At 43.4% G+C, this 19,512-nt stretch overlaps 2 protein-coding genes across 2 annotated transcripts in view; one reads left to right on the top strand and one right to left on the bottom strand.

Annotated features, from left to right (window-relative positions):
• The first annotated feature begins 326 nt into the window (after positions 1–326).
• Positions 327–2,957, top strand: EXOC8 (exocyst complex component 8). Its single transcript, XM_004578540.3, has one exon. It carries the CDS (start codon positions 406–408, stop codon positions 2,584–2,586), a length of 2,181 nt encoding a protein of 726 aa, XP_004578597.2. The 5' UTR covers positions 327–405; the 3' UTR covers positions 2,587–2,957.
• Positions 2,958–6,403: 3,446 nt separating this feature from the next.
• The window catches only part of GNPAT (glyceronephosphate O-acyltransferase), a 31,628-nt gene continuing 18,519 nt past the window's right edge, over positions 6,404–19,512 (bottom strand). Inside the window, exons 8-16 of the mRNA XM_004578541.4 lie at positions 19,290–19,420; positions 17,819–18,042; positions 12,133–12,375; positions 10,931–11,010; positions 9,893–10,033; positions 8,736–8,835; positions 8,559–8,652; positions 7,941–8,002; positions 6,404–6,688 (exon numbers count right to left, since the gene is read on the bottom strand). Coding sequence (XP_004578598.2) covers positions 6,645–6,688; positions 7,941–8,002; positions 8,559–8,652; positions 8,736–8,835; positions 9,893–10,033; positions 10,931–11,010; positions 12,133–12,375; positions 17,819–18,042; positions 19,290–19,420 — 1,119 coding nt within the window. The 3' untranslated portion in view covers positions 6,404–6,644. The remainder of the gene's footprint in view (positions 6,689–7,940; positions 8,003–8,558; positions 8,653–8,735; positions 8,836–9,892; positions 10,034–10,930; positions 11,011–12,132; positions 12,376–17,818; positions 18,043–19,289; positions 19,421–19,512) is intronic.

Below are 19,512 nucleotides of genomic sequence, written 5' to 3'. Positions count from 1 at the left end.
ACAAGAAACGGGCACCACGACTCCTATGGAGGACAGAGACCAGCGCTCGGACCTGCTACCGGCGTCCGGAAGCTGATTACAGCGCTTACATTTCAAACGTGAAACCACCAACGCCAACTCGGCGCACGCGCAGTACTGAGGCATCGCCCTCGACCTCCCCTCACTTCCGCCATAACTCCGCCTGCGCGTGCGCTCTCGTCCTCTGGCGCCCCCTCCCCCTCCCCGCGCAGACGTACTGTTCGTGCTCGGCTTCTTGCGCAGGCGCAGCTCGAGCGGCTCGGAGGTCGGCGCAGGCGTGCTGGCGTCGCTGGCTTCCTGCTTCCGAAGCCCTGGAGCTCGGCGGGAGGCGGCTCGGGCGGGTCTCGGCGGCGGCTGTGACAGCGACGTCGTGAGGCCCGGGCGGACATGGCGATGGCGATGTCGGACAGCGGGGCGAGCCGGCTGCGGCGGCAGCTGGAGTCGGGGAGCTTTGAGGCGCGGCTGTACGTGAAGCAGCTGTCGCAGCAGTCGGACGGGGACCGGGACCTCCAGGAGCATCGGCAGCGCATTCAGGCTCTGGCTGAGGAGACGGCGCAGAACCTGAAGCGCAACGTCTACCAGAACTACCGGCAGTTCATCGAGACGGCCCGCGAGATCTCCTACCTGGAGAGTGAGATGTACCAGCTCAGCCATCTCCTGACGGAACAGAAGAGCAGCCTGGAGAGCATCCCGCTCACCCTGCTGCCGGCCGCCGCCGCAGCCGCGGGGGCCGGCGCCTCCCCGGGCGGGGACGAGGGGGCCGGGGGCGCCGGGGGCCGAGACCACCTCCGCGGCCGAGCAGGGCTTTTTCCCACCCCCGGGGGCGCCTCCCGCGACAGCTCCGGTCCGGGCGAGGAGGGGAAGCAGCGCACGCTCACCACTTTGCTTGAGAAGGTAGAAGGCTGCCGGCACCTGCTGGAGACCCCGGGGCAGTACCTGGTGTACAACGGGGACTTGGTGGAGTACGAGGCGGACCACATGGCCCAGCTGCAGCGGGTGCACGGCTTTCTCATGAATGACTGCTTGCTGGTGGCCACCTGGCTGCCGCAGCGAAGGGGGATGTACCGCTTCAACGCCCTTTATCCCCTGGATGGGCTAGCTGTGGTCAATGTCAAGGACAATCCACCCATGAAGGACATGTTCAAGTTGCTCATGTTCCCTGAGAGCCGTATTTTCCAGGCAGAAAATGCTAAGATAAAACGAGAGTGGCTGGAAGTGCTGGAAGAAACTAAGAGGGCCCTGAGCGAAAAAAGACGCAGGGAGCAGGAGGAGGCCGCGGCCCCTCGCGCTCCTCCCCAAGTGGCCTCCAAGGCCACTAACCCATTTGAGGACGATGAAGAAGAAGAACCGGCTGCCCCTGAGGAGGAGGAGGAGAAAGTGGACCTGTCAATGGAATGGATCCAGGAGCTACCGGAAGACCTGGATGTCTGCATTGCGCAGAGGGACTTTGAGGGGGCCGTGGACCTGTTGGATAAACTGAATCATTACTTGGAAGATAAGCCCAGCCCACCTCCTGTGAAGGAACTCCGGGCCAAAGTAGATGAGCGGGTCCGGCAGCTCACGGAGGTGCTGGTCTTTGAACTCTCCCCTGATCGGTCCCTGCGGGGTGGTCCCAAGGCTACTCGCAGGGCAGTTTCCCAACTGATTCGACTTGGCCAGTGCACCAAGGCGTGTGAGCTGTTTCTGAGGAACAGGGCGGCGGCTGTGCACACTGCCATACGTCAGCTTCGCATCGAGGGTGCCACTTTACTCTATATTCACAAGCTGTGCCATGTCTTCTTTACGTGTCTTCTGGAGACTGCCAGAGAATTCGAGACAGATTTCGCAGGCACCGACAGTGGCTGCTACTCGGCCTTTGTGGTCTGGGCACGGTCAGCCATGGGCATGTTCGTGGATGCCTTTAGCAAGCAGGTGTTCGACAGCAAGGAGAGCCTCTCCACGGCTGCCGAGTGTGTGAAAGTAGCGAAGGAGCACTGCCAGCAGCTGGGGGACATCGGGCTGGACCTGACCTTCATCATCCACGCCCTGCTGGTGAAGGACATCCAGGGGGCCTTGCACAGTTACAAGGAGATCATCATCGAAGCCACTAAACATCGCAACTCAGAGGAGATGTGGAGGAGGATGAACTTGATGACCCCGGAGGCCTTGGGCAAGCTCAAAGAAGAAATGAAAAGCTGTGGGGTGAGTAACTTTGAGCAGTACACTGGGGACGACTGCTGGGTGAACCTCAGTTACACGGTGGTGGCTTTCACCAAGCAGACCATGGGCTTCCTGGAAGAGGCCTTAAAGCTGTATTTCCCGGAGCTGCACATGGTGCTTCTCGAGAGCCTGGTGGAGATCATCTTGGTTGCTGTTCAGCACGTGGATTACAGCCTCCGCTGTGAGCAGGATCCGGAGAAGAAGGCTTTCATCCGACAGAACGCGTCCTTTCTGTATGAAACAGTCCTCCCTGTGGTGGAGAAGAGGTTCGAAGAAGGCGTGGGGAAGCCCGCCAAGCAGCTCCAGGACCTGCGCAATGCCTCGAGACTCGTGCGTGTGAATCCCGAGAGCACAACCTCAGTGGTCTGAGGCGGGGCTCTCCGGGGTGACACACAGTACTGATAGGTCATTCATGTTTATATGAGGTTGGATTAGCACAGCCTCCCAAACACAGCTTACAAAGTGCCCTCCCAGAAATGCAGACTCCAAAGGAAAAAGGAAAAAGAATGTCAAATGAAACCCAAATAACAAGAAACATCACAATTGTGAAAGCATGTACTTTCCTTTTAAATTATGCCTGTTCTGTGCTCACACTACAGTATTCCAGCTTCTCTTTTGAGCCAAAACACACTTCCTTACTGTGTATGTCCATTTTCAACACACAGAAATACTGTCTGCAAACACATGAGTTTACATTTGTGTGGAAGGATTTCCAGTTCACGGGAGTGTCAGGTTTCTTCCAAAGTGCAGTACCCGAACACTCAGCCTCGAAGCATGCTTGCATAGTTAGGAAAAAGGAAGCACTTGAGAAAGTTGGTTTCCAGGTATTTTCTAGTCAGTTATTTCGAATGATCTGTCTAGCTAGCATGTGAACTCAGCTATTCCCATCCTTAAGTAAAAGGAAGCTTTTCTAAAAATTCCAACATTTCCAATATAATTTGAATGGCTACTTATTTTCAGTTGTTATTTAGCAGCTCTATAGTATTTGAGTTGGGAGTACTGATTTAAAATCTTAAAAGATTGTGACAGGGTTCCCACCCCCAACACATTTCTGAATTGTGTGAATTTCCAGCCGAAGCTTTTGTGTTTTTAATCTCTCAGTAATAGTAATACTAATAAATAGGAACTAATAACTAGGAAAGCTAAAGATCCTGACAGCAGCCAGGGATTTCGGCTTCCCCGCTCCCTTTCGGCATAGGTTATTAGTGTTTCAGTCTTCAGACAAATGCAAAAAAAAAAAAAAATTTTCATTGAAATATTTATATAGATTATAGGTACTCCATAGCTAGGAAATCAGGAAAGACAAAATGAAAATCAAATCCGATGGTCTCAAATCTGACCACTTTGAACAGATTTGGTTTTGAGTTTTTCTGACAAAGTGGAGACCAGAGTGAGACAGTGTACCCAAAGAAAAGGGAAGAAGAGAATGGTTGCTTTAAAAAACACCAGTATGTTCCATGCTGTTTTTGTTTTATTTTTAAATTTTTCTTGTTTTTAAAAATATAACGCTTACTTTAGATTACAAGTAAAGCATAATTACATGAGCTTCCTGAGATTTCTAAATGGTTTCTTCTACTGTGTATAAATTCTGTGACATTGCTCCTACCTTGAGAGAAATTGTGCTTGCCAAGATCATTTTTCCCTAATTGTGATTCCTGTCTGTAAGTGCCATTTTGAATGCCAATGATTTTAAAAACTCATTTCTTAATAAAAATGGTGGTATTAAGACTGGAAATTATGTAAAATCTAAAATAGATTCCAAATAGTGGCTTACGGTTGTAAAACTCCTTGACTTGATCACTCATATGCCAAGCCAGCTTTTTATTTTCTATTTAGCATATTTACAAGGTTGAAATCTATCAGAACTACAAAATTTCTGATTTTTTTTTTTCACAGAACTTTTGGATTTTCTAGGTAACCTTAACTGAGTATCTTTCCTGAATAAACTTATACTTTTTAAGATAACTGGGAACTTGAACTTTGCAAAATTGTGTTACTACAATTATTTTTGCCATTCACACTTTGTAACATATTGTATGAAACACAAGTATTGTATAAATATATGATGCTGGCCTGTGAAAGGATACTTGTGAAATAAAGCTCCCTTTTGAGGCATGAAGTTGTAGAAACTTGAATGTGTATATACACTCACATATTTAAGTGGCTGTGTATTCATAGAACTGTCTGCTCTTTGAAACTGGAAGTACAGAATTTTCTTCTGTTAAAACATGTGTTCTTTGTAATCAGTGTTCTAGCTGACGGAAGCATACTTTTGTAGAATCAGTTAGTGTGGGAAATTGACCCAAGACCACCGAGCGTTCCTTTATTGCCCAGAACAAAAATGAACACTGTATTCCTTAAGGTAGACTCAGAGGTCTTCTAATTCTCTGGTTTCATTATAGTCCAAGATAAGTTCTAAGACATGAATGTAAATATTGTACATATTGAAATACACGACTGAAGCATTAACTGCCTTTTTGGTTTGCTTCAAGCATACCAATGTTAACTTGAGCTTGGAATCACAAACTTAATTAATCGCTGCTTGAGAAAGTGTGCTCTCTGAATAGTCTTTGATGAAAGCCTCATTTTACTTAAGTGTTGAAGACTTCTTTTAGTACTACCTAGAGTAAAATTGTCAGCATTTGTTTTTCTGCAACTTGATATGTAGGAATGAGAATTTGGGGCTTGATGTGTAGATAAAATCAATATATGTACATTTTGTTATGCTGTGACACGAGGGAGTCTGAAATGTTCTCTAAAAATAAAGCTTAAAACATTTCTTACCCTACATAATGCTGATTGTTACAATGAATGTCTCTTTTAATTGGAATTAATATTCCTGACCAAGTTTCATTTAGAGTTTCATTCTAGAAATAACCTGGATTGGGCCCAGTGGCGTGGCCTAGTGGCTTAGGTCCTCACCTTGAACGCCCCGGGACCCCATATGGGCGCCGGTTCTAATCCCAGCAGCTCCACTTCCCATCTAGCTCCCTGCTTGTGGCCTGGGAAAGCAGTTGAGGATGGCCCAATGCATTGGGACCCTGCACCCGCGTAGGAGACCTGGAATAGGCTTCCTGGTTCCCGGCATCGGATCGGCGCGTACCGGCCCATTGCGGCTCACTTTGGGAGTGAATCATCGGATGGAAGATCTTCCTGTCTCTCCTCCTCTCTCTGTATATCTGACTTTGTAATAAAAATAATAAATCTTTAAAAAAAAAAAGAAATAACCTGGAATGAGGTGACTTTAAAGAAAGTAAGCCGAAGGGAATGTAAGATGTGGGTGAGTATGCTTCACCCAAGTGCTTGGGCACGTGCATTTCTACTGTTAAAAGGTGAGGTTTTGTGGAATTTTACATTTGGGCCATCGTGTTGGTTCTCAAAAGTTCAGGGTTTTGAAGTATTTCACTTTCACATTAGGGATATTTAACTCTTCAGCAATTTCCTTTTACTGGATTTTTCAGATTCATTTATTTGAAGGGCAAAGTGACAGAGAAAAGGAATGACAGCAAGAGGGGAAAAGAAAGATCTTCATCCACTGGTTCACTCCCCAAATGGCAACAGTCAAGGCCTGGGCCAGGTGACAGCCAGGAGCTAAGAACTCCATCCTGGTCTCCCTTGTGGATGACAAGTGCCCAAATACTTGAACCATCTTCACTGACTTCCCAGGAGTACCTGAGGGAAGGCGTATCAGAAGAGCAGCTGGGACTCCAACTGGCACTTCAACATGGAACGCCAGCTACGCACACAGTAGGTCAATGTGCGGTATCAGAGCACTGGCCCCAGCAGTTTTCTTTCTCATTGTAAGATTTATTTTCTATTGAAAGGCAGACTTACACAGAAAATGAGAGACAGAAAGATCTTCCACCCAGTGGTTGACTTCCCAAATGGCTGCAATGGTCAGAGCTGAGCTGATCCGAAGCCAGGACCCAGGAGCCTCTTACGGGTCTCCCATGCAGGTGCAGTCCTGGAAGTGGAGCAGCCGGGACATGAACCAGCGTTGGAACTTTCAGGAAAAGTATTGGCCAACTGAGCCACCAAGCTGGCCCCAGCAGTTTTCTTTTCCTTTAATACCCAGAGCTCTTAGTTTTGATACTGTACTTTAATTCAGAAGTCAACATAAAACTTAAGCACATGTAGTAAGTTGAAAAGTATTAGTGAAATCAGAGCTGAGTTTTGCTTTCCCAAGTATGTTTTTAAAAGATTGCTTTATTTTAAAACACACACTGTTGGATACAAATGCCTTTTAACCATGTGGGAAGATTACGTTGATTGCTCACACTGATCATTTCTTCCTCTCTCTGGAATCTATGTTCTTGAAGTCTTATGAAGGACGAGAAGACAATCTCTTCCTTTACTTCCCTATTGCTGTAGTAATAGTCCTTTGATGACTGTAATTATGTGACCAAATTTTCCATAATTGGCGATTATTAAAGTTTTGCAGTGGCTGTTTTTCTTACTGGTATTTTACATCCTAAGATTTAAAAAAAAAAAAAAAGACAGTTCATAAAATGACATCAACTGTGTCCTTTTTCATACAAATGTTTCTGGTGCTTCTGTCCCAAACATCTGACACTGTGCACAGCTTGACAGGCTGTGCAGCCCAATGGGGACACCCGCCTGCTCCGCAGGAGAAATGGTACATGCTCCAAGTGGTGTCCATGCAGGAAGCACTGCAGGTTCAGGGCAGAGCCAGATTCAGGAGTCGGCCCTGTCATGTTGTCTGAACGTTTAGTATATTGTGAAATGTTCACACTCAAGTTACATCAACTTCCTGTGACTAATACCTTGATTCTGCCATCCTCACAGAATATTTTTGTATTCCTTTGCAATTTTGAATTTCACATTCACATACTCTAGAGACTTCAGACATCTGAGAAATAGAAGACTAGAATTTTGATCAACCTGTTTCCTTTCATAAGGTCTAGTCCTTCCATCTTCCCCATGGTATCAATTATTCTATTACCCTTCTATACTGTTTCTTCAGCCATTCATTTATCCGTATGTCCTGTCCTGGTTTTCTCCTGACACCAACAGAAATATTTAAAGCTCACCCATGCAGACTGACAAATATCTTGAATTATACTTTTTTTCAAATGTTAATACCTTCACCTTCTAATAGTACCCCGTCACTCCTATAAGATGTATTCTGAACTTGTTCCGATCATTTACCTTTCTATTCACATGAATCTTACTGGCCTCGTAAACAAATGGCCTTGCCTTTTCTCAGCTGCACTATCTTTGTCAGCTGAAAGCATCTAGAGCACAATAAGGATTAGATCAGTCACTCATGACTATGCTATTGGTCTTTATGTTTAGGAAGAAAGTCTAAGTTCAAAAGTTAGAAAAATGCATACACAGACACTAATCCTTCACTTGGAAAAGAAGAATCCAAGAATGGGGAGGAAAAGGCATGGATCAAAGGATGAAAATGAGAGTTACTCTCTTCAAAACTAGCAGTGTGTGTATCTTTCACTCAGGTTAGACAAGTTAGGAACCGACAATGTTGTATTAGATGGTCTATGACTGTTTTTCTGCTCATCTTCTTTGCCCTTTCTCTTTAGATGCCTTGAGAAAATTCTAGGCCATGTGAATAGCTCCCTATTTACATTTGAACTCAATTATTCTTCATTCTGGTGAGCTATTTGGTGTCACAAAACATCTTATTTTTCTACAACAGATTGGTAAATACAATGTGAAAACTCATTTTATTAGGCTGGACTTACCAAGCATTTCTTCTAATTTTGTTGTGGCAGGTTCATTCACACTAAATATGTAATCATCATTTCTAGAAGAAAAGAATCAAACTTTGCTATTGCACAAATGAGGGAGAAGACAACTACTATCATCACACATTGTTCCCAACTATATATACAAACAGTAGGACTGCTTTTAAGTAGTCTTCCTCAAGATGGTCTAAAGTGGTTAAAGGCCTCTTGCTCCTGTTCTAGCCTTGGCTCTGTGCTTCAACCTTCTCACCACATAAAAGATATGACGGTAAATAAACATACTCAGCTTTATCACTGTTACATTCGTTCACTTAGAAAATCTATCTATCCAACCACAATCTTAAAAAAATCTTATAATAATTAATCTGTAAATTTGAGTATTAAGTCAAAGCCAAATTATTGGCCTTAAGCACTTCTTCACTGCATTTTTATTCACAACCACATAAAAATTTCAGGGTAACAAACCAATCTAATAATGAATTAGAGGCTGAACAAAAAAAGCAGAATGGAACATTTACTACGTGATACATTTCTGCATCTCCCTGGGGTTTGTACTCAAGCATCATTTGCTGTCTTTGCCCTTTTAGTTCCCAGGGGATCTCATACAGTACTCACACTTTCTTCTTCTCTACGACACCAAGCCTCACAAAAGCTGCTAAGGCATTTTTTTGTACATCAGAAGATAATACATCGTAACACTGAGAGGCACCTAAAACAGACGGTGAGGAGGGGTTTAGGAGATTACATCTTTGTTCCTAAATAAGAAAAATCCCACCCAAAGAAGTGACTGACCTTGATTGAGAAGCTGACTTGTGAATTTTCTAACAGCAGCCAAGTACTGTTTCTCGGTGAAGTGGTCTTCTTCTTCTCGTAAGAGGTATAAGCAGATTATCTGATTTTAAGATGGAGGATGAGAGGGCACAGAAACAGAAAAAGGACAATGAATACAACAGGAAAACACATCATTTTACATTATCCCTCTTAAGAGAAAGACATAGAGCAAAGACTGCCTCCTCCCCCCCAACACACAGAGGAATTTGTAGAACATGTCTTTTGAACTTTTATTACTTTTTACAATGAGAAAAAAAGAACTTGGAAGAATACTGACACCTTAAAAAACTTAAGGTGATAGCTTGCAAGTCAAGTACTATCAATTTCTATAGCTTCTGCTATTTGGGAAGAGCAGGGGGACAGTTTTTACAGCTTTGTGCTTTTCTCTAATACACCTAACACAGGGATAGGTCATAAAAAGTTGATGATTTATGTTGCAGAAAGGCGCTAAAAGGTGGAATTGGAACTGAGCAAGTGCTAGGCTAAACGAGGAGGCTGCCAAGGGTTATTTCATTCATCACAGTGACTGCTCTGCCAGGCAGTCAGTCTAGACCTGCCCCGAGTGCACATACAGAGCCACACACTCTCTTCTCTTCCTCCCCCTGTGGTTTGCATTTCAAATTTCCCCTCTCCCGCTGAATTCTGGCTCGAATCCCGCTGAGATTGTTCCCTCTAACGATTCTTAAGAATTCTAAAAAACTTTCAAATACACGTACTTAACTTTTTCTTTTCCTTCAAACACTAGCATTCAGTAAACAACTGACTTTATGTTATTCTTCAAGGTTTGCAATCACCGAATGCGTACCATGTATCAAACATCTTGCATGAAAAAAGACAAAATATGACTAACAATGCTTGGATATAACTGTGGTCACATGGAAACTGTGCTTAAGATGTCACTCAGTTGCTGTCCTCTGGAGTGTGTAATGGACTAAACCTCCTCCTGGTTCCAAGGAGCAAAGTTACTTCAGAGGTGAAATCATCAGCTATATGAATCTGCCTCCCTAGTTCTACCACTTTGGGAAAACACTTAGCTTTCACACCAGAAATGAGCACATGGTGGGAAAGCCTTGCCATTGAGATGAGGGACCTACGGGAGAACTTTCAAATTTATATACCTGATAACTTTCCACAAAAGGTCTGAAGAGTCCTGCTAAAAATTCTAACACAGCATTTCCTTTTTCAGTAACTAAAATGTTCCGTGCAGTCATTTGAATGGTCTCACTTTTACAAAGCAGGTAACAACCTTCTTCGAAGTCCTGAAAGGTGAAAGGAGTTCCATAAGGCTTCTATTTCAGCTTCCTGAGTATGCTGCCAATCTCAAAATATACAAGTCATATGTCCTCAGGTAAGAGAGCACCAGTTAGTTCCACAATCACTTCCAGAAAAAGTCTAATTGCTTGAAAAAAGCCAGAATAACATTTGTTCTAACAATCAAAATGTTGAACTTCAACATAACAAGTACAAGAAGAATTTTAAGCCTGGGAAATCATGCTTTAATGACAAATTTTCTTTACTTCGCAATTACATTCCATAAACATAAATAAAAAGTACATAATACAAATCGTAAAAATATTTAGAAGTACATTAACGCTCAAAAAACTCTGCTATCCCCATCCCAACCCCCTATAGAAGGAAGCCTGTTCTCTACAACGCAAGCTACAAAACCTAGACCAGCTTGTGTGTATTCTGTCACTCCCCACCAAGAAACCAACAGCAGGTATCTCAAGAGTCCAACTGTTCCTCAGCTTCTCTACAATAACAGGCAAGACCACAACTCAAAACAATAATAATAATAATAATAATAATAATAATAACAATAATAATAATACATCTTGCTGATCAACAACTCTCCAAGTTGTTAACATGAAAATGCGTGATTTTTAAATGCTTCGTAAAAGAGTTGGTTTACTTTCAGTGGCTGCAGTCATGTTTCAAAAAGTAACCCTTCTATCACCAAATATTCCGAAGTTTTTAAACTTGACTAAACATAGCTAGAGTCAGTTGATCCCAACACCCAAGTTTCTCTTTAAGTAGGTCCCACTTTTCCTTAAAGAAAAGGGTAACACACTGTCCAGGACACATATGCGAATCCATGTCTAATGGGCCTGGAACTCACACTGCAATACATTTGCTCACGGTTTCAAGGACTTTACCTTTATTGTATTTCCTGGAAAGAAGATGAACTCATCTGATAAAACATCACGTAGGAAGTTAAAGCAACTGTAGACATCCTCTGCAAACAAAATCACAACAAAGTTATAACACTGCTTTGCAACTTTCAGGGGGCACCCAAAGAAAACCATGATCTTCTGAAATGCAGTATTTCAAAAACATATTTTTAGTCACACAACAGGGATAAGAATTCATTACCCTAAAAGGAAGATAAAGTCAATTTGGATTTTATCTATAAGGCACCCTATATGTTTACCATATCTTTAGTGTTTTTCCTTAGAATCATTTGAAATTTTGAAGAAAATCTAAACCTAGTGCTGGCCAAATCCAAGATCAACTAACTTTCAACCTTGAGATGAGGCTTACCTTTTTCTTTCTTTTTAAAGATTTATTTTATTTTTACTGGATAGTCAGTTATACAAAGAGGAGGAGAGACAGGAAGATCTTCCACCTGCTGGTTCACTCTACAAGTGGCCACAACAACCAGAGCAGAGCCAATTCAAAGCCAAGAATCAGAAGCCTCTTTCCAGTCTCCCATACGGGTGCAGGGTCCCAATGCATTGGGCCGTCCTCGACTGCTTTCCCAGGCCACAAGCAGGGAGCTGGATGGGAAATGGAGCAGCCAGGATACGAACTGGCACACATATGGGATCCCAGTGCGTGCGAGGACTTTAGCTGCTAGGCCATGGTGCCAGGCCCAAGGCTTACCTTCTAGTAACTAATGTGCAGCTTGGTTTGCAACCCCTGGCATTGCCTGCAGGCTCCTGTGAACAGGAACTGTGCATTGCACCTACACTGCTACCATACCACACCTAGTACCCACTCCGTTTTGCACGACTGTTCCCCACCGTCTGCATCTGCTGAATGTGAGGACGGTAACAGCAGAAATAAAGCATCGGAGCAGGAACTAACAGACTGTATTCAAACACCAGATGCTTGCTGAGTAATTGTTTAACTTCCTAAACCTTCTATTACAAGATCTCAGGATCCTCCCACCTCTATAATTCAAAGCAGGAAGCCATGCATTTAGGGAACACACCTAACTTCTGAATGTAAAGACCCCATTCCTTGCTGTCGGTTGCACAGGTGTGGCTGAACACCATGAGCTTCAAACATTGCTCCACACATGGAACTGAAATGCCAGGTCTCCTTTGAAGTTAAAAATCATAGTCTTGAAAGTTACCTTTCCTGAAACCAGGTGACATATGCAGTGCTGTGGCGACTAAGGCTGGACGGACAAAAACGTTGAGCAGCTGGTTCCGGTAAGATGAGCACATGAGCAGAGAGATGTGTTGGAAAATAAGTCCATCAACCACTTCTGAGTCTCCAGACCCCAGTCTGAGAACCACCTGGTCTTTGACAAGGCTGGCAATGTTGGAATGCAAAAGGATGTGGGACTGGACAACTTCTTCAGCCGGCTGATTATCTACACACAAAGACAATGCATTCAAATGAGGCGAGTCACAGTGGGCAGTCTGAGGGCTAACACGCTAATGGTAGTGACCTAAAAGTCACGTAATTTCAAATGCCATGTACTGGTCTCAGTCTACCAAATCAAGTCACAACACCATTCGTGAAAGATTATATTTATATATAAAAGTATATATAAAGTATAAAGTATTTATATTATATTAACCTATATTTATACTATATATGAATGTATATATTTATGTCACATTTATACATATTGTATAAATACATATACACATATGTATATTATATATATACTTAAAAAATATTTATTTATTTTTATTGGAAAGGCAGATTTACAGAGAGGACAGAGAGAAAGATCTTCCATCCACTGGTTCACTTCCCAAGTGGCCACAACAGCCGGAGCTGAGCTAATCTGAAGCCAGGAGCAAGAAGATTTTCCCAGGTCTCCCACACAGGTGCAGGGTCCCAAAGCTTTGGGCCTTCCTCTACTGCTTTCCTGCATCAAAATCAGGGAGCTGCATGGGAAGTGGAGCAGCTGGGCACAAATCAGAACCTATATGGTATCCCACACAAGGTAAAGATTTAGTCACTGAGCCATCATGTTTGGCCCTCATGAAAGATACTTTAAAAATACTATTTCAGGGACCAGCACCATGGCTCAATAGGCTAACGCTCCACCCTGTGTACCAGCATCCCATACAGGTGGCAGTTCATGTCCTGGCTGCTACATTTCAGATCCAACTCTCTGCTTATGGCCTAGGGAAGCAGCGGAGAATGGCTCAAGTCCTTGGGACCCTGCACCAATAAGGAAGACCCAGAAGAAGCTCCTGGCTCATGGCCTTTGCAGCCGTTTGAGGATTGAAATGGAGAATGGAATACCTTCTCTTTGCAATCTACCTTTTAAAAATACGTAAGTCCTAAAAAAAAAAAAAAAAAAAAAAGTTATTTCAGGGGACCAGATTTGTAGCATAATGGGCTAAGCCACTGCCTGTAAGAGCATCACATGTGGTACTGGAGCAAGTCCCCAGTGCTCCCACTTCTAACCTAGCTCACTGCCAACCTGAGAAAGTACCAGAAAATGGACCAAGCATTTGGAACCCAGAACCCATTTGGGACACATGGAAGAAGCTTCTGGCTTTGGCTTGGTGCAACCCTAGCTGTTGTAGCCACTTGGGAGGGTAACCAGCAAATGGAAGACTCTCTCTCTCTGTAACTGTACCTTTCAAATAAATAAGTAAATCTTTTAGAAAATACCACTTCAAGGAAGTATTTGATGTTACAGCTGATACCTGCATTCTATGTCAGCAGTGCAAGGGTTTGAACCTGACTCTGTGACTCTGGCTCTTGGCTCCAGCTTCTAGCTATGACAAGCGCCAGGAGGCAGCAGATGACAGTTCATGTTTCTGGGTCCTTGCTACCCATGTGGGAGACCTGGATCCAGTTTCTGGATCACTGTGGTTTTTACTGTTTTTTGTTTTGTTTTGTTTTTAAGTTTTATTTTTTTTAATTGGAAAGTCAGCTATATAGACAGGAGGAGAGACAGAGAGGCAGATCTTCCATCCACTGATTCACTCCCCAAGTGACCACAACAGCCAGAGCTGAACCAAACCAAAGCCAGGAACTTCTTCCAGGCCTCCCACATGGGTGCAGGGTCCCAAGGCTTTGGGCCGTCCTCAACTGCCTTCCCAGACCACAAGCAGGGAGCTGGATGGGAAGCCAAGCTGGTAGGATAGGAATCAGCTCCCGCACAGGATCCCAGCACACGCAAGGAGAGTACTATAGCCACTAGGCTACAGTGTCAGGCCCGTGTTTTTACTTCTTAAGATGTATTTTACTTCAATTGGAAAGGCAGAGTTAGAGAGAGCATTCTTCCATCCCCCAGGTTGATTCCCCAAATGGCTGCAACAGCCAGAGCTGGGCAAATTCAAAGTCAGGAGACGGGAGCCTCTTCCACGTCTCCCACATGGGCACAGGGGCCCAAGGACCTGAGCCATCCTCTGCTGCTTTCAAACGGAGGTGGGGGATGGTAGTGGTTCAGAAGTGTAACATCGGGCCCAGCGCGGTGGCTAAAGTCCTCGCGTTATTCGTGCTGGGATCCTATATGGGTGCTGGTTCTAAATCCAGCAGCCCCACTTCCCATCCAGCTCCCTGCTTATGATCTGGGAAAGCAGTCGAGGATGGCCCAAAGCTTTGGGACCCTGCACCCGTATGGGAGACCCAGAAGAGGATCACGGCTCCTGGCATCAGATCAACACAGCTCCAATTGTTGTGGTTGCTTGGGGAGTGAATCATCGGACGGAAGAGATTCCTCTCTGTGTCTCCTCCATTCTGTATATCTGACTTTGCAATAAAAAATATATAAATTAAAAAAAAAAGAGGAAGAAGACACAACTAGCATCATATTAGATAATGGCTCAACAGAAAAAGGCTTAGTCTGCCTGCTGGCACTTAGCCCAGGTCTAGGTCCATCTGTTGTAGGAATTTAGGGAGTAGATAGAAGACCTTTCAAGCTCTATCTTTCAAATAAAAAATAAATAAAGTACTACTTCATCAACCAGCTCTCTAAGGACACTTAGCTACCTCAAATTTGAAATACCTATTCTTTCCTATTCTGAAAATAAACATTTCTGGGGCCGGTGCAGGTTAATTCTCCAGCTGAGGTGCTGACATCCCAAATGAGCACTGGTTTCTGCCCTGGCTGCTCCACTTCTGATCCAGCCCCCTGCTTATGGCCTAGGAAAGCAGTGGAGGATGGCTCAAAATCTTGGGCCCCTGCCATCATGTGGGAGACCTGGAGAAGGCTGCTGACTTCAGACTGACTCAGTTGCAGTTTAGGGGGTGAATAAGCAGATAAGAAAACCTCTATCTCTGTGTCTCTCCGTCTCTCTATAGCCCGCCTTTCAGAAAAACAATCTGAAAAACAAGAAAATGAACACTTCTGTCTACCTCAGGATCCAAGGGAATAAAAAAAAACACATTTTAAAAAATTTATTTCAAAGGCAGAATTACAGAGAGAGGACGACACACAAACACACATACATACATAGAGAGAGAGAAAGAAAGAGCAAGCGAGCGCGCTTCCATTCACAGTCTCACTTCCAAAATGGTCACCACAACCCAGGGTTAGGCCAGGTGGAAACCAGGAACTTTGAGCTTCTTCTGGGTCTCTCATGTGGGTGCAGCGACCCAGCCACTTGAGTCATCCTTGCTGCCTTCCAGGCACATTATCGGGGAGCTGGACCGTAAGTGGAGCAGCCAGGTTTTGAAATGGCCCTCATATGGAATGCTAACATCACAGGCACAGGCTTAACCAGTTCTGCAGTGACACAGGCCCCCACTTTGACCCATGTCAAAGTGGAAAAAAATATTATTTTGTAAGTGGATAAAAGGGCAACCCAAAATGGTATGGTCCTGGCAAATGAACAGGCAATGCTGAGATCCAGTTTTCCAAATCAAAGATCTGAAGACGCAGACCCATAGCTATTCCTGTCATCTGATACTATATTGCCCTGAAGATTGCTCAGTGGAAGGATTACAGAAGGATAATAAAGAACAGTGACATGTAACAAGTATTCTCAGCAAGGGAAGTCATTTTACTATTAACCTGAATCAAAGAGCCTGCAGATGGTGGTGCAAGAGCAGGGGCACTGCTTATGCTGGGCAACAAGTTCTGCTAAAGCTTCGTGGGGCAGATAAGCAAGAGGTGAGCTTGCTTCCTGGACTCTAGCACATTCACTCCTATCTAATTTGCCTTGCTCAAGTTAATGCTGCATTATATGAAAATACCATAAAAAGCTATAGAATGAAAACTTTAAAATGTGGGATAATCTGAGTAAAAAAGAAAAATGGAACTGGATATATGTAACATGTTATAAGTTGGGAATTACATTTAGTCACCTGCTCCATCACTATTACTGATATACCAGTTAACTCTCACTTGACAGTAGTTGGAGTTGCTACACTTTTATACAGTCATGTATTTGTCCCATCTTGAAAAATATAAAAGCACCTAGAATTCAGTGTTTCTAGACCAGTTATGAATATCACATTTTATCTACTCTTCTGTCATAACATCTGCCACTTGCCACCTTAAATGGTAACTGATATGTCTTCTGCCTTCATTCAGATCAGCACGATATTGAGGAGAGATGTCGGACTCCTCTTTCTTTTCCCTGCTGGTGATCAACCTTTGACTCCTTGGCACTTCTGTAGCAGTTCCTTCTAAACATCTCTTTACTGAGTCCCAAGCTCAGCCACTGCAGTGACTAAAGGCATCTTCACTTCTCATCCTCATACAGTGTCCTCTTACCTCAATGTCTCCAGTCTCTCTCCACTGGGTTCCTTCTGTAAAACTGATACTGGGTTATTCGGTAGAAGTCAGTGTGTCACACTTCTTATAACCTGCAGATTTCAGACTCCCAGGGTCTGCAGGCCTACACAGTCCAGCCACTCCCCACATTCTTATCCTGCATGCCTTATCCACAGCCTACATCCCATCACGTGGGCTATGAATTCTGTCAACTCCCATTTCCTAATCCCTAAGTGAGCAAGGTAAAGCTCCCTCACTGTCCTGACAATCTCCTACCTCTCCATCAAGATTGGTTCAAAAGTCACCACTTCAATAAACTATTGGTATGTGCCCTTTCTTAGCATCCTCAGGAACCCTCTGCAGTGTGTCCGTGGCCCTCTGTTTCTATCTCACTGAACTCCTCTCTCTGGTTTACATGTGTCCCCTACCATTGCCTTCGATTCCTCTATCAGCCAGGAGAATCTTCAAGACAGGATTCTCACCTTGTTCATCCCTGAATCATGAGAGGTACCCAGAACTACTAGGCACTCCTAAGTTTGAAGAGTATCTGACTAGAAATAAGTATCTTGTTTTAAAAGAGTTACATTGTAATCTGTACAATTTTAAATCAAAGGTAGTAAAAATAACTTTAGCCCACTGTTGTCATATATGCCCCAAATTCAAGTACAGTATTTGTTAACTCCAATGAAGTTTTGATTAAGCTGATATCCAACAATTACATAAAGTTCCATAAGACCAGTATATTAGTATGTATTTATAATCCAGTGATGCGAACAGATAGTCAATAAGTGTGGTTTAAAAAGAGGTGAACAGGGAGAGATGGAGCTGCGGGAATGCCAAAGGATCGACGTCTTCATGCTCCATGCTGTGAGACACCAAGCAGGTGGCATTCTAGTACTCCAGCTATTGAGAGTCTCACAGGGATTACGTCATGTGTAAAATCACTCTCCTACAACATGATGTGTTCAATATGCCACTTTAGTAATGAAAACAAATTGCTTTTGCTTTCTCTGAACAATGCTTTCTTAAAGTCCTATACAGATTTCTTGTATGTAGGTTACAATGTTTCTAAATCAGATTTTTTTAAAAAACTGAGCATTCTCATCACGCATATCCTGCAACATACCAGGCCAAATGAGAAATCCTCCGAATGTCTGGGTTAAGCCTTTTAGCCATAAAGTCTTTTCCAACAGAGCATCAAAGTCCATGGATGGCCGGTTCTGAAGTAGAATAGCGACTATTAGGGACCATGGGCTCAGAACTAGATTTTCAATTTGTACCAGCTGCATTTTGTATGCAACTTCAGTGACAAAGGCATGTGTGTCCTCAGACTGCTTCTGAGGAATATACCTAAAAGGAAGAATATAGAAAAACAAATTGGAGATCTGCTACTCAGACAACTGGAAATGCAAAGTGCAATAGAACAAGACCAGTCTTTAGATGTCAGGTACTTCCAACTAGATTCCCTCAGGTCACCTGTAAGCACTGTCTATAAATCTCTAGGGTGTGTGGTTGAGGAACAACATAAACTATTCAAGGGAACAGGATCTTATTAATCCCCAGTTCTAGATAAAATAAAACAACAATGAAGAAAAAGTAGGTTTATAATAGAAACTATCACTTTTGTGAAAACTGATGTCTCCCCAGTTGAATAAATTGCTGTCTTCCTAGCATCCAACACGCTGAACATATCTCTATTAGACTACACTTACCAGACTTTACAGTCCCATCTCACATGTGTTATGCACACAGTTCAGTCGGCCCAACTATCATGCAGAGCATGTGTCAAGTACTACCCTGGTCCTCCGTTTCTGACTGCTAATTCTGGCATTGTTCACTAAAGTTTGAAGTATACAACAAGATTACACAGAGCTAGTCGCAGCAGGGATACATGCGTCCTAGCAGCAGCTATGTAATCCGGTGGCTTAATGTGAAAGCTGTGGCCAGCAAGAATGGTCTACTCTGAGTCACAACCAGCCAACTCAATTTGGGACCTACAGGGAAAAAAAAAAGCCCGAGGCAGCAAAAAGCTAACACCTGTTTCTGGGTAGACAAACACCTACTAGTGCTGTAGTCATGTGAGGCCTGGCTGGGTACATGGTTTAATGTTTTCTACTTCTCTAGTACTCCAAATTAAGAAAATCCAAATGGGTATCTGTATCCTGAAATAACACATTATCTTGCCAAAAAATACTAACCTTTTGAGAACAGATTCACATTGATTATGATGCAGTCTTTTCTAAGATCAAAAACAATACTTAACACATATTTTAGCTGACCTGCCATGGTTCCACAATACCCATACATCTACTTGTTACAACGGTATGTGTCTTCCCTCCTTTTAACAATCATCATCTCATTTTTTCCATTTGACATACATATCCCACAGCCAGCCACTTTTTCTGGCAAGTACACAATTCCTCCTTCATTGAAGCTTTCTAGGGATGTAAATAGAATGATAATGTTTCCCTGATAATTTGCTATGTGATCTAAGGTAAATCAAGTTTCAGTTTTAGAAGTAGCCAACTAAAAAATAATTCACACATTTAGATTTTAACCCTTACTGCTAGGTCAGATATTAAAAAACGGCCCTGTACCTGGGAACCAAGTTATACGGATTCCTACTCATCCGCCCAGAGGCCAGAGATCGAAGTGATACAGGGTCTCCAAAGTACACATAGACGCTTCCAAAATTTTCAGACAGAATCCTTCTGGCTTTCAACAACCCCTAGTATGGCAACAGAGCAGGTAAAAAGAACACAACAAAAGAGTAATTTCACAAGTTAGCCGGTATGCACATTCTCTAAATTCAAATAAAAT

This window comes from Ochotona princeps, chromosome 10 (assembly GCF_030435755.1).
Source record: "Ochotona princeps isolate mOchPri1 chromosome 10, mOchPri1.hap1, whole genome shotgun sequence".
NCBI classification, from domain to species: Eukaryota; Metazoa; Chordata; class Mammalia; order Lagomorpha; family Ochotonidae; genus Ochotona; species Ochotona princeps.
This window is presented reverse-complemented; position numbering and strand designations above follow the sequence as displayed.

Bases quoted from the DNA above. Each gene is read 5' to 3' on its own strand.
- EXOC8 (XM_004578540.3), top strand. From the start codon at position 406: ATGGCGATGGCGATGTCGGACAGCGGGGCGAGCCGGCTGCGGCGGCAG.